Here is a 13,608-nt window from a genome sequence, read left to right as displayed (position 1 = left end):
TGAATTCTGTTTATTCGTGTCCTTCTTGTTTGAAATGGAAGTCAAAGGATCTAAGATATGACAATTTATTTCCCAATTATCCTTCCTGAGACTCACACAAAACTTATTCAATGCACGAATCAGTGAATGCTCAGAGATACTAGGGGCCTAAAAGTATTCATTAGACAGTCAGTAAGTCCCTCTCCATGGATGGAAATCTCACTCATCTATAGTTACAACTTTCACTCCATGATGTGGGGTGAAGAGTTAACCTCTCATAGACTCTGGCCATTTAGTGTTAGTTAAGCAATTTTCTTTGTTCTCACCCCACCAGGTCTAATCTGCTTTAGAGACCAGCACCTAAGTGTTAGGTCTTTGCCTACAGTCTTATTGGTGAGGGGAGACTTCAAGTGAATAGAGAAATATTGAGATGTGGGAAGAGTGAGTCAATCCTGGTCCAAATACCTCTTTTATCCATTCCTTGTTTTTTTCCCCATGCAGTCAAGTCTGCACTGGGCAGTGGTTTCCTTCCTTCTGTAAGCTAAGTTTTGATACTCTTCCTACTTAGTTTACAAAGACCCAGTTCAGTTCATTTCAGTCACTCTTTGTGACCCCATGGACTGCAGCACACCAGGCCTCCCTGTCCATCACCAACTCCCAGAGTTTACTCAAACTCATATCCATTGAGTATATAATGCCATCCAGCCATCTCATCCTCTATCGTTCCCTTCTCCTCCTGCCTTCAATATTTCCCAGCATCAGGATCTTTTCCAGTGAATCGCTTCTTGGCATCAGGTGGCCAAAGTATTGGAGTATCAGCTTCAGCATCAATCCTTCCAATGAATATTCAGGACTGATCTCCTTTAGAATGGACTGGTTGAATCTCCTTGCAGTCCAAGGGACTCACAAGAGTCTTCTCCAACACCACAGTTCAAAAGCATCAATTCTTCGGCACTCAGCTTTCTTTATAGTCCAACTCTCACATCCATACATGACTACTGGAAAAATGATAGCTTTGATTAGACAGACCTTTATCAGTGAAGTAATGTCTCTGCTTTTTAATATGCTGTCTAAGTAGGTCATAACTTTTCTTCCAAGGAGCAAGTGTCTTTTAATTTCATTACTGCAGTCACCACCTGCAGTGATTTTGGAGTCCAAAAAAAAATAAAGTCTCTCAGTGTTTTGACTGTATCCCCATCTATTTGCTGTGAAGTGATGGGACCAGATGCCACGATCTTAGTTTTCTGAATGTTGAGCCTCAAGCCAACTTTTTCACTCTCATCTTTCACTTTCATCAAGAGGCTCTTTAGCTCTTCTTCGCTTTCTGTCATAAGGATGGTGTCATGTGCATATCTGAAGGTTACTGAGATTTGTCTCAGCAATCTGGATTCCAGCTTGTGCTTCATCCATCCCAGCGTTTCTCATGATGTACTCTGCATATAAGTTAAATAAGCAGGGTGACAATATACAGCCTTGACACACTCCTTTCTCTATTTAAAACCAGCCTGTCATCCCATGTCCAGTTCTAACTGTTGCTTCCAGACCTGCATACAGATTTCTTAAGAGGCAGGGCAAGTGGTGTGGTATTACCATCTTTTTCAGAATTTTTCCATGTTTGTTGTGATTCACGCAGTCAAAAGATTTGGCTTAATCAATAAAGGAAAGTAGATGTTTTTCTGGAACTCTCTTGCTTTTATGATGATCCAGCGGATGTCGGCAATTTGATCTCTGCATCCTCTGACTTTTCTAAATTCAGCTTGGACATCTGTAAGTTTGTGGTTCACATACTGTTGAAGCCTGGCTTGGAGAATTTTAAGCATTACTTTGCTAACCTGTGAGATGAGTGCAATTGCATGGTAGTTTGAACATTATTTGGCATTGCCTTTCTTTGGGATTGGAATGAAAACTGACCCTTTCCAGTCCTGTGGCCACTGCTGAGTTTTCCAAATTTGCTGGCATATTGAGTGCAGCACTTTCACAGCATCATCTTTGGGGATTTTAAGTAGCTCAACTGGAATTCCATCACCTCTACTAGCTTTGTTCATAGTGATGCTTCCTAAGGCCCGCTTGACTTTGCATTTCAGGATGTCTTTCTCTAGGTTGGTGATCTCATGAGAAGTGAAAAAAGCAAAAATTCCATTTCATGATAATGGTAACACAGTTCCATGAGATAGTAGGTAAGACAATTCTGTAAGTCCAGGTTGGGCTACTCTCAGATATTTCCAGCCCAAACACCACACTTGTGAGAGGAGATACTGTGTGAAAATTGAGTCATTGTTCTCTATGTAACCTTTTTCTTCTGTGCTCACAGATCACCTTAGAGAGGAATGGCCTCTAGAAATAGCTCTTTTGTGACCAAATTCATTCTGTTGGGATTAACAAACCAATCAGATCTCCAGCTCCCTCTATTCTTCCTGTTCCTAGGAATGTACATGGTCACTGTGCTGGGAAATTTGGGATTGAAATCCTAATTGCACTGAATTCACACCTACACACCCCCATGTACTTTTTCCTATTTGTCTTTCATAGACCTCTGTTATTCTTCTGTATTTATACCCAAAATGCTGATTAACTTTTTTTTTAATCAAAGAAGAATATTATTTCTTATATGGGGTGCATGACACAGCTCTACTTCTTTGTTTTTTTGTCATCTCTGAATGTTATGTGCTGACATCAACGGCCTATGACCACTTATGTGGCCATCTTTAAGTCACTTTTGCATAATGTTGTTATGTCCCCTAAAGTGTGTTCCAGCCTTATGCTTGGTTCCTACTTGATGGCGTTTTCTGGTGCCATGGCTTACCCTGGATGCATGCCAAGACTGACCTTCTATGATTGCAAACACCATCTACCATTATTTCTGTGACATCCTCTCTGCTCAGGATCTCCTGTACAAGTACCTATGTCAGTGAGCTGGAAGTGTTCATTATGGGAGGCATCAATATCATTGTGCCGAGTCTCACCATCTTTGTTTCTTATGGTCTCATCCTCACCAACATCTTCTACATTGGCTCCACAGAGGGCAGGTCCAAAGCCTTCAGCACGTGCAGTTCACACGTCTTTGCTGTTTCTCGCTTCTTTGGATCGGGGTATTTATGTATCTCAAACCACCTTCTGCTGTATCTGTGGATGAAGGGAAAATCTCTTCTGTCTTTTATACCAATATGATTCCCATGATGAACCCATTAATCAATAGCCTGAGGAACAAATATGTTAAAACTTACTCTGAGAAAAACCCTAAGTAGGAGACAGTTTTGATTAGAACTGTCTGTGTGCATGAATTATAGGACAGTGAGATGTTGAGTGTTTAATTTTAGTGACAACCTTCTCGCCATATTTTTTATTATCTTTTTATATTTAGTATCTTAGAGAACTTTGAGCCAGGACATGGAAACAATCTAGATGTCCATCAGCAGATCAATGGATAAGAAAGCTCCGGTACATATACACAATGGAGTATTACTCAGCCATTAAAAAGAATGCATTTGAATCAGTTCTAATGAGGTGGGTGAAACTGGAGCTGATTATACAGAGTGAAGTAAGCCAGAAAGAAAAACACCAATACAGTATACTAATGCATATATATGGAATTTAGAAAGATGGTAATGCTACCCTCTATGTGAGACAGCAAAAGAGACACAGATGTATAGAACAGTCTTTTGGACTCTGTGGGAGAGGGAGAGGATGGGATTATTTGGGAGAATGGCATTGAAACATGTATAATATCATATATGAAACAAATCGCCAATCCAGGTTAGATGCATGATACTGGATGTTTGGGGCTGGTACACTGGGATGACCCAGAGGGATGGTATGGGGAGGGAGGAGGGAGGGGGTTCAGGATGGGGAACACGTGTATACCTGTGGTGGATTCATGTTGATGTATGGCAAAACCAATACAGTACTGTAAAGTAATTAATCTCCAGTTAAAATGAATTTATATTTAGAAAAAAAAGAAATTTGAGTCCTGTTTGAATAATTTATTTCCATTTTTATATATTTCTCTCACTGTTTTCAAAATACATATCATCTCTTTTTCTTGAATAGTAATAATATTAAATAATGAATATATTATCTGTTTTCATTATCATTTTGAATTTGTTTTTACACTGGGAAAAGATGAATATTCTCCAAATAAGGAATTGCATAACACTAGGTTGAAAACATATCACTAGGGTTGTTTTTATTTATCAACTTGCAATAAGAATGGTAAATAAGATACTCTTTCTACTCTTATCTTCCATATTTCACATGGCAATAATATACCCTCTTTAAATACCTTCTTTAGATTGTTGGTTCTAAGAGTCTCAAAGATATCCATTTCCCATCTGTAAACATTTAGTGTTAAGCTTATTTTGGCAAAGAGTTTATTTTTCACCTTTGTACATCAAATTGACACATAGCCAATCATCAAAATTCATGTTTTGCATGGGTGGAAAAATGAAGCCAAGACTGTATAATGATTTACTTAAAGTCACACAACTTTTTTTTTTTTTTTTTAGGTGGGTTTTTTTATTTTATTATTATTATTATTATTTTTTTACTTTACAATATTGTATTGGTTTTGCCATACATCAACATGCATCCGCCACGGGTGTAGAAAAAAAATTGTAAACTAACTTGTTATCATTCTGACTTCAAGTGTATTATTCTTCAGTATACTCTACATACACTTGATTATGTTATTCTATTTCAGTGAGCATGAAATATAAGAAAGCATTCCTGATTTAAAGTTGACTCTCCTCTGTCTCAGAATGACATATGAATCTTTCTCAAACTCGGTATTACTTTCTTTTCTTTTTAGCAAAACGGTTTGATTGTCTTTTGCCATTGTTGTCAGAAAGCCTTTTAAGCTCATATATTATAGAGATGATTTGCTCAAAAAAGGAAATTACTATTTTTGCAAAATTAAAAACATGAATTTGGAATGCTTGCAAGTGTTTGTACTTCAGAGAGCAGGACATGAGTAGTAAGGATGCTCAGAAACATGTAATTATGTCAGGACTCAAGGAGGCATATGGTCGATAAATAAGATGTCCCAGTGTGGGATGTGGTCATGAGATGTAGAGACTCAGGCTTCTCTTGTGGCTGAGTTGGTAAAGAATCTACCTGCAATGCAGGAGATCTGGGTTGATCCCTGGGTTGGGAAGATACCCTGGAGTAGGAAACCCACTCCACAGTTCTGGCCTGGAGAATTCCATGCATTGTATAGTCCCTGGGGTCACAAAGAATCAGATATGACTGAGTAACTTTCACTTTCACTCTGAAACTGTTTCCTGTTTTGCATATTTCACTATTCATAAATCTTTGATAAAACTATTTGCATAATAAGCACACTTGGTTAGTGTTTTGGAGAATGAAAGTGGAAGAGCTGCGATTTCATTTGGGGAAGTGAATAGAGAGAAGGCATCAGTTACAGGAGATAAATCGTGAGGAGCAATTGCATTAAGAAAGGAAGAAGTAATTTACCCAAAAAACTGTTGGATAATGAAAACCTTTACCTACAGACTCACTCCTTGTTCAAGAACCTAGATACTATTGAGATCATAGAATTTCTCTATATCAGATGACAGCTTAAGTTATTTATGATTTAAAATGCTAAATCAACAGGACTAGATGACCTTTGAACAAGTAGATTATTTCTGGTTTTGTTGGCTTCTGTGTGCTACATTCATGTGGAATTTTAGGTACAGCAACATCAAATTACAGCTGGGAGAACAATGACAATGTGGAAGAAATATTTGGAGAATAAAGCAAGTTACAAGAATGTTAGATTATTTTTTGAAAGCAAAGATGTGCTACTTTTAAAATCTTCAATATGCTGTTATCAGTGATGCTGTAATCATTTCCTAAGATATTGTTAATAATATTCATCACTTCTTTTAAGTAGAGGGGGAATCAAGCCAGAATATCTTAAACGCTCAGTTCAGTCACTCAGTAGTGTCTGACTCTTTGCAATCCCATGGGCTGCAGCACACCAAGCTTCCCTGCCCATCACCAACTCCGGGAGCTTGTTCAAAATCATGTGCATCTATTCGGTGATGCCATCCAACCTCACATCCTCTGTCGTCCCCTTCTGCTCCTGCCTTCAGTCTTTCCCAGCATCAGCGTCTTTTCTAATGACTAATTTCTTCTCATCAGGTGGCCAAAGTGTTGGTGCTTCAGCTTCAGCATCAGTCCTCCCAGTGAAAATTCAGGACTGAGTTCCTTTAGGATTGACTGGTTTGATATCCTTGTATTTCTTCCTTTCTTGAGTTATGTGATTGGCACCGACAGGTTTTGAGGAAAGTTACAGTTCTGCCGAAGGTGTTCAATCTTGGAGTCAAACTTGTAAGCCCTGGGTTTCTCCTATGCCCATCAACCAGGACAGAGCTCTTTCTAAATTGGTATGAAATTGGATTCTTTTCCAAAAGGTTACATCTGAATATACATTTTCTTAAATAATTAGCTAGACTAGTGATTTTAAATATTATACAATATATTGGGAAGATTCTAAACAAGAGCTAGAGAGCTACAAAGATGTTTCAAAGAAGCCTACATTTTAAATTTCACATGGCACTATTTTAATTTTCATTCATCAGAAATTCAGTGTTCAGCAGTTTCTTCCATCTCCATTTTAAGTTTTACCCCACTACAAACAAACAAACAAATTATATAATTGTGGAAGCTGCACAAGTCATTATTTTGTTTGTGGATGACCTCTTTTTGGGGGGCATTTTGAAGGCATATTTTTGAGTATCTGATGCTTTTCTATCAATAAGAGAACACTCTATTATCATAGAATGATATTCTTCTCCCTCCTTCAACTCAATATAAGTAGTGTGTTTAAAGATAGACCCATGTAGGTTTATTTTTCACACAAAAACACAAATATTTCTAAAATGGGTTGAATCTCCCAAGACAATTGAGTGGTCTTTGAAAAGTAAACATTCTCTTACTTTCTTTTATATGTTTTTGAGAAAGTTAAAGTTTTGTACCATATATGAAACGAGTCACCAGTCCAGGTTTGATGCATGATACTGGATGCTTGGGGCTGGTGCACTGGGACGACCCAGAGGGATAGTACGGGGAGAGAGGTGGGAGGAGGGTTCAGGATGGGGAACACATGTATACCTGTGTTCAGGTATTGTAAACCAATACAATATTGTAAAGTTAAAAAATAAAATTAAAACAACAACAACAACAACAACAACAAATAAAGTGTGCCAGATACTTCGATCAATCAGAATGGTACTTTCATGGCTTCTCATCAAAGTTAACTCTGACTCAATTCCTTCTTTAATTTTAACCAAGCCTTAATCATAGTTTTGAGAATTATGTTTTTACTACATTGCTTCAATTTCCAAGTGGGTAATGGAGAAGCACTGAAAGTTCTTGAACTAGGGAGGGAGACAGCTGCAATTTCAGACTGTATTCTAGCACCATTATTCATGACCAAATAAGAGTGAATATGTGGCAAAATGTGAACATAATCGTTAGGAGCCTCAATAGCTCAACATTACACTAGTTCAGTTTAATCATAAAGCCAGAAGTTGTGTGGTGGCTGGGGACAGGTGAGTGCAGGTCATTGTGGTTGTAGGTGTTGTGGTTTAGCACAAGAGAAGTTTTGAATGTATTCTGAAAGCTCTTAGATAAAAATATGATGAATTTCAGAAGTATTCATTGAATTCTTTCTGTGTACTTGGCATTGTTTTTAGTTTCAGGATCCAAATAGTTAACAAGATAGAATAAATGTGTATCCTTATAGAATATACAGTATATAGAAAAGCACAAAATAAAGAGGAAAAGTCTAATGAGTATTATGAAAGAGAATCTACTGAAATTTATGAGAAAGTAGTAATAACAGCTGACATTTATTGACTCTCATATGCCAATACTGGTCCAACCATTTTACTTAGTTTTTTTTTTTTTTTTCATTTGATTAACACAGCATCTTAATGAAAGAGAAGCTATTTTTACATTCCTTATTTTACATAGGAGAACCACGAGATTCAATAACTTGTCCAAAGTGTTATAGTGTGTAAAAGTGGAAGAAGGAAGGTAGGATTCACAGCACTCTAACTCTATAACTATACACTTTTCTATGATGAGAAAAATTGACAATTTCAGTTACTGCAATGTTACAGAAAATTAGGCAGCAGGAGAGTCTGGTAGAAATTTCAGGAATATGTTAAAAGTATAAACTATAGAAGGGATATACTATATTGCATATTTTTTCACAGACATCTCAGAAAGAGAGCAACTGTAATGAGTTGCTGCAACATTTGATGTATTCAAATAAAGAAATAAACCTGAAAGTAGGTCTTTTCTGGAAATATGTCCATTTAGTAAATGTGAATAAAGAGGGAATTTGACAATGTAGTAGCTTTCCCCTCAGAGGTGTAGATAATGAGGAGATGGGAATTCACTTTGATCTACCTGAGGGATGTACAGTCCCCAGAGTAAAGCAAAAATGACTAAGAATGAGTGCTTAAGGAGCTAAAGACAGATCAAGAACCAGGATCCATAATTTCATATTTTCATAATTTCCTTATTTCATATTGTACATATAATCTACACCCTGGGGAGAAGACCAAGCAAGCTTCTAACCTGTTTTTCACCAAGTGCATTACATCATTACACTCATGTTAAATCTGTGTCTAATCGAGTAGCAGGGATGATAATAAAAGGATTATCTTTCTTCTGTCACATGAGAACACTGAAAATATCAGAAATTATAGAAGCTCAGAATGCTTCCAGGGCATAGGTGAATTAATGTCTAGCTCCTCTCCCCTGAAATCAATGGGATCGAGCCTGGAGAATGTGAAATAACATTTTCAGAATCAACAAGGTAAAGACATAGGGTAAGGGAGACAGTCCTGCAGTTTTAAGATAAGGTTGGGTGAGTTTCTGAATTTAATTTACAATACTTATTCCTTGTTTTGTAATCAAAGTCCAGGGACCTATATTATATGTCCATTCTTTCTCATTTTGTACAGCTGAGACTCAAGTAAAACTATTGGAAGCATCTATTGGAGAGGGATCAGAGAATATTAGAGGGGCTCAGAGACATATCAGTCAGGAAGTTTCCTCTCTAAATAGGTAGATCTCTCAATCTTCTTCCTTTATGATTTTTACTCTGTGACAAGGTTGGTAACAATTCTCCTAGACTTGGGTCCCCTCATCTTGGTTTAGAAACAGTGTTCTTGGTTCCTGCCACATAAGGTCTATCTGCATTATAAGCCAGTGCTAGGTTGCTAGGGTCACTGCCTCCAGTTGTACTGGTGAGAGAAGAGTTCACAGGAATGAGGGAATGTTGAGAAGAGAGTAGAAGAGTTGCATCCTTGTCCATCCTTCTTTTCCCTGGGTTTTTCCAGAAGGTATATTTGCATATGGCAGCTCTTGCCTTCCCTCTCTAGTATGATTGGGGTATCCTTTGCTATATTTATCCTTTGTTTATAAAAACTCTAATTAGGAGTCCACATCACTCTATATCTTGATTATGGAAAAGGCAGATTGTATGGGACCAGGTCAGGATAGTGTCAGGCGTTCACAGTGTGTATTCTGTTTTGTAGAATGGGACGCTGAATGGACTGAGTTGTTCTCTAATGGACCCTTTCTTCTAGCCACAGATTCCTTTAGAGAAGAATGGCTCCTGGAAATGGGTCTTTTGTGACTCAATTCATTTTGATGGGATTAACAGACCAACCAGGTCTCCAGCTCCCCTTGTTCTTCCTGTTCCTAGGAATGTATACAGTCACTGTGATGGGGAATTTGGGTTTGATAATCTTAATTTTGCTAAATTCACATCTATACACCCCCATGTACTTTTTCCTCTTTAACTTGTCCTTCATAGACCTCTGTTATTCTTCTGTGTTTACACCCAAAATGCTGATTAACTTCTTATCAAATAAGAATATTATTTCTTACATGGGGTGCATGGCTCAGCTCTACTTTTTCTGTTTTTTTGTCATTTCTGAAATCTATGTGCTGACATCAATGGCCTATGACCACTATGTGGCCATCTGTAGCCCACTCTTGTATAATGTTGTCATGTCCCCTAAAGTTTGTTCCAGCCTTATGCTTGGTTCCTACTTGATGGCATTTTCTGGTGCCATGGCTCACACTGGATGCATGCTGAGACTGACCTTGTGTGATGCAAACACCATCAACCATTATTTCTGTGACATCCTCCCTCTGTTCCAGCTCTCCTGCACAAGTACCTTCATCAATGAGCTTGTAGTTTTCTTCATGGCAGGCATCAATATAATTGTGCCCAGTATTGCCATCTTTGTCTCTTATGGTCTCATTTTCTCCAACATCTTTCATATCAGCTCCACGGAAGGCAGGTCCAAAGCCCTAAGCACCTGCAGTTCTCACATAATTGCTGTTTCTCTGTTCTTTCGGTCAATGTCATTTATGTATCTCAAACCATCTTCTGCTGGGTCTGTGGATGATAGAAGAATCTCTTCTGTCTTTTACACCAATGTGGTTGCTATGATGAACCCCTTAATCTACAGCTTTAGAAATAAAGATGTGAAAACAGCTCTGAGAAAAACTGTAAGTGGAATTCAGTTTTGATTAGAAACAGTGTCTTTTTGTGCAGATATTCAAAGTATAGGAAGATTCTCTTTTCAATTATAATAATTTTATTAGCATCTTCTTATGCTATTTCATTTTTATCATATTGAAGAAATTTGAGACTTAACTTATTTATACTTATCATACAGGAGCACTTCTCTCCTTATTCATCATTTGCATAATTTCCTTTTCTCACATATTTTGATTTATTAGTACTATTAAAAAGAAATTTACTATCTTATTTGCTATTTATAACTGTGGTGTTGGAGAAGACTCTTGAGAGTCTCTTGGACGGCAAGGAGATCCAACCAGTCCATCCTAAAGGAGATCAGTCCTGAGTTTTCATTGGAAGGACTAATGTTGAAGCTGAAACTCCAATACTTTGGCCACCTGATGCAAAGAGCTGACTCATTCAAAAAGACCCTGATGTTGGGAAAGATTGAAAGCGGGAGAAGACGGGGATGACAGAGGATGAGATGGTTGGGTGGCATCACCGACTTAATGGACATGAGTTTGAGTAAACTCCAGGACTTGGTGATGGACAAGGAAGCCTGGTATGCTGCAGTCCCTGGGGTCGCAAAGAGTCGGACATGACTGAGTGACTAAACTGAACTGAACTTACTATTTATGGGCTTCCCAGTTGGCTCATTGGTAAAGAATATGCCTGAGATTGCAGGAGATGCATTTTCAATCCCTGGGTCAGGAAGATCCTCTGGAGGAGGAAACAGCAACCCACTCCTGCATTCCTGCTTGGGACATCCCATGGACAAAGGACCTTGGAGGGCTACTGTCTATGAGGTCACAAACACATATGACTTAGTGAATGAGCTTGCACACGTTACTATTTGTTATAATACATTTTATTTGTTTATTATATTATTTTCTAGAAAACATTTTTATCCATTAGTTTGAACTTCCCTTTCCCTCTGAAAATATAAGACTGGCCATCAAATGATCAAATCAGGGAACATTAATGTGATGTAATGTCACTGGGGATGTCTTATCTGCCAATTGCCATTGGAAGCATAAATCTCAGAATTTTTACTCCTTCCATCTTTCCAGGCTTCATTTAGCAAGACTCAGTTCAGTTCGGGTCAGTCACTCAGTCTTGTCTGTTGCTTTGGGACCTCAGATTATAACACCTTTAATTCCTGAAGTAGAAGATCTCAGGAGACTGTTAAGTATAACACACTTTGCATCTTTAAACACTGCACTATACTTCCTTTGACAAAGTATTTTTTTTACCTGTACACAACAGTTTGTCAAAATATATTTATTATATGGACAGTGCAATAAAGCTCAGAGTAGTCAATGATTTATTTACATTCATATATGTTTTTAATGAAAAAGTCTAGAATAAATTTAGGTTTCTGATTTCAAGTTTCTAATCTCCTTAGTATCCTTTGCTTCTATTTTATTTCATTAATTTTGTTTAAATAAACATGGCACAGAAAAAACTATCTAGCTTGTAAGCTGACTGTGCTTTGTTTCACAGTGGTACATGAATTTCTCTCAGGGTGAGTATTGCTCTTTTATTTTATTTTATTTTATTAAGAAGAGTTTGTCAGGGTGTTTTTTGTTGTAGTTATTTATTGGAAAGATAATACCTCTTGGGCCAGTATACTGGGGAGATGATTGGTCAAGTAAGAACATTCCTTCTTTTACAAAATTTAAAAAAACAAAATAGATTTGGAATGCTTGCAAGTGTTTGCAATTCAGAGAACAGGGCATGAGAGAGAAAGGAGCCCAGAAGCCTCTCCTGAGGCTGGGCATCAACAAACACAATAAATAAGACGTTCCCTGTGGAGCGTGGTTGTGGGGCTTGGGTCCTGCATTTTAGTTTGGAAGTTTATTCTCTTCCATTTGGTGAAATAAATATATCCAGTCCATAAAGTTTTTTCTAAACTTATAGTACACAGTGGCCATACAGTAGTAGAATTAGGTGAACAAAGTTGAATAAGCTATGATCAGAACTGGGGAAAAACAGGTACAAATAAGACTATTTTTCATGACATAAAATGGTGAGTAGTAATTAAAGCTCAAATTAGAAGGAATCTAGAAAATATGATAGAAAACTAAATCTATATTTATTAGTCTCCTCCTTTTTCTGGACAGCCCTAGAAATATTATAGAGATCATGGGATTTATCTGGATAGGATAAAAACAGAAACTTTTGATATTAAAAAAAGCTAAACTCACAAATCTCCATTCCTTTGGTGTAAACTTGGCACAATAAAATCACTCCTGCTTTTGTTGGCTTCTATATGCTACTTCCTTATGAATTTTAAGGTATAAAACCATAAATCAATTTGCAGTTAGAACTATGATAATTTGAAAGAAATATTTGGTGGATAACTCAAGTTGTAATAATGTGTTTTCTGGAATAGGTTATTGTATTTCTTTTTTTTTTTTTTGAGAAAATATGGAAAATAGTCTAAAATTCATAAACCTTAATTGTGACAATTTCAACACTTTTAAAGGTAATTTTAATAATATTTTTGATTTTACATGTTTTCTAATCTTATTTCAAGAGTTAGATATTGTGAATTTAGCAACACTGGTATGTTTGCTTGTATAGATTTTTAGATGTTCAGCATTGACTTACTTTTTTTTTTTTCCTCCTTGCTATATTCTTGACTTATGGTTTTAAATGACCACTCATACCACAGACCCTGATCTCAATACAAACATATATAATTTTCACATGCCAAAGTCTATAGGTATACAAAATAGTTGACCTAGTTAGATATTTTTTCTCTTTTACATATTATCCCTTTTTATAAGCTTGTCTTCCTTATCGATAAAGAAGTGTATCTAAAGAAGTAAATAATAATTACACTATTTGGGAACTGTTACACGCACTGCAGAAGTGCATGCAATCTGTTCTGCATTTTACCACTATTTGAGGTGCCAAAATTGTGTTACAGCACTCACAAGCCTTCCATTTGAGAAACCTCAAAATAGAAGTTAAATATTTTTCATTTTTAGAAAAAGTAAATGCTCTTTCATATTAGATGTCATTCTGTCAGAATATTGCAGAAAAAATGACTGAGCAACTAAATAACACAA

At 36.9% G+C, this 13,608-nt stretch overlaps 1 protein-coding gene and 1 pseudogene across 1 annotated transcript; both read left to right on the top strand.

Moving 5' to 3' along the window:
- The first annotated feature begins 2,662 nt into the window (after positions 1–2,662).
- Positions 2,663–3,237, top strand: LOC102272281 (olfactory receptor 8B8-like; annotated as a pseudogene).
- Positions 3,238–9,606: 6,369 nt separating this feature from the next.
- Positions 9,607–10,539, top strand: LOC102275422 (olfactory receptor 8B3-like). The gene has a single exon (XM_005895431.2). The coding sequence runs from the start codon at positions 9,607–9,609 to the stop codon at positions 10,537–10,539; it is 933 nt and encodes a 310-aa protein (XP_005895493.2).
- Positions 10,540–13,608: the final 3,069 nt, after the last annotated feature.

The sequence above is a fragment of the Bos mutus genome, chromosome 29, assembly GCF_027580195.1.
Source record: "Bos mutus isolate GX-2022 chromosome 29, NWIPB_WYAK_1.1, whole genome shotgun sequence".
Lineage (NCBI taxonomy): Eukaryota > Metazoa > Chordata > Mammalia > Artiodactyla > Bovidae > Bos > Bos mutus.
Note: the sequence above shows the minus strand (reverse complement) of the source record. Positions and strands in the feature narration are given on the sequence as shown.

Bases quoted from the DNA above. Each gene is read 5' to 3' on its own strand.
- LOC102275422 (XM_005895431.2), top strand. From the start codon at position 9,607: ATGGCTCCTGGAAATGGGTCTTTTGTGACTCAATTCATTTTGATGGGA.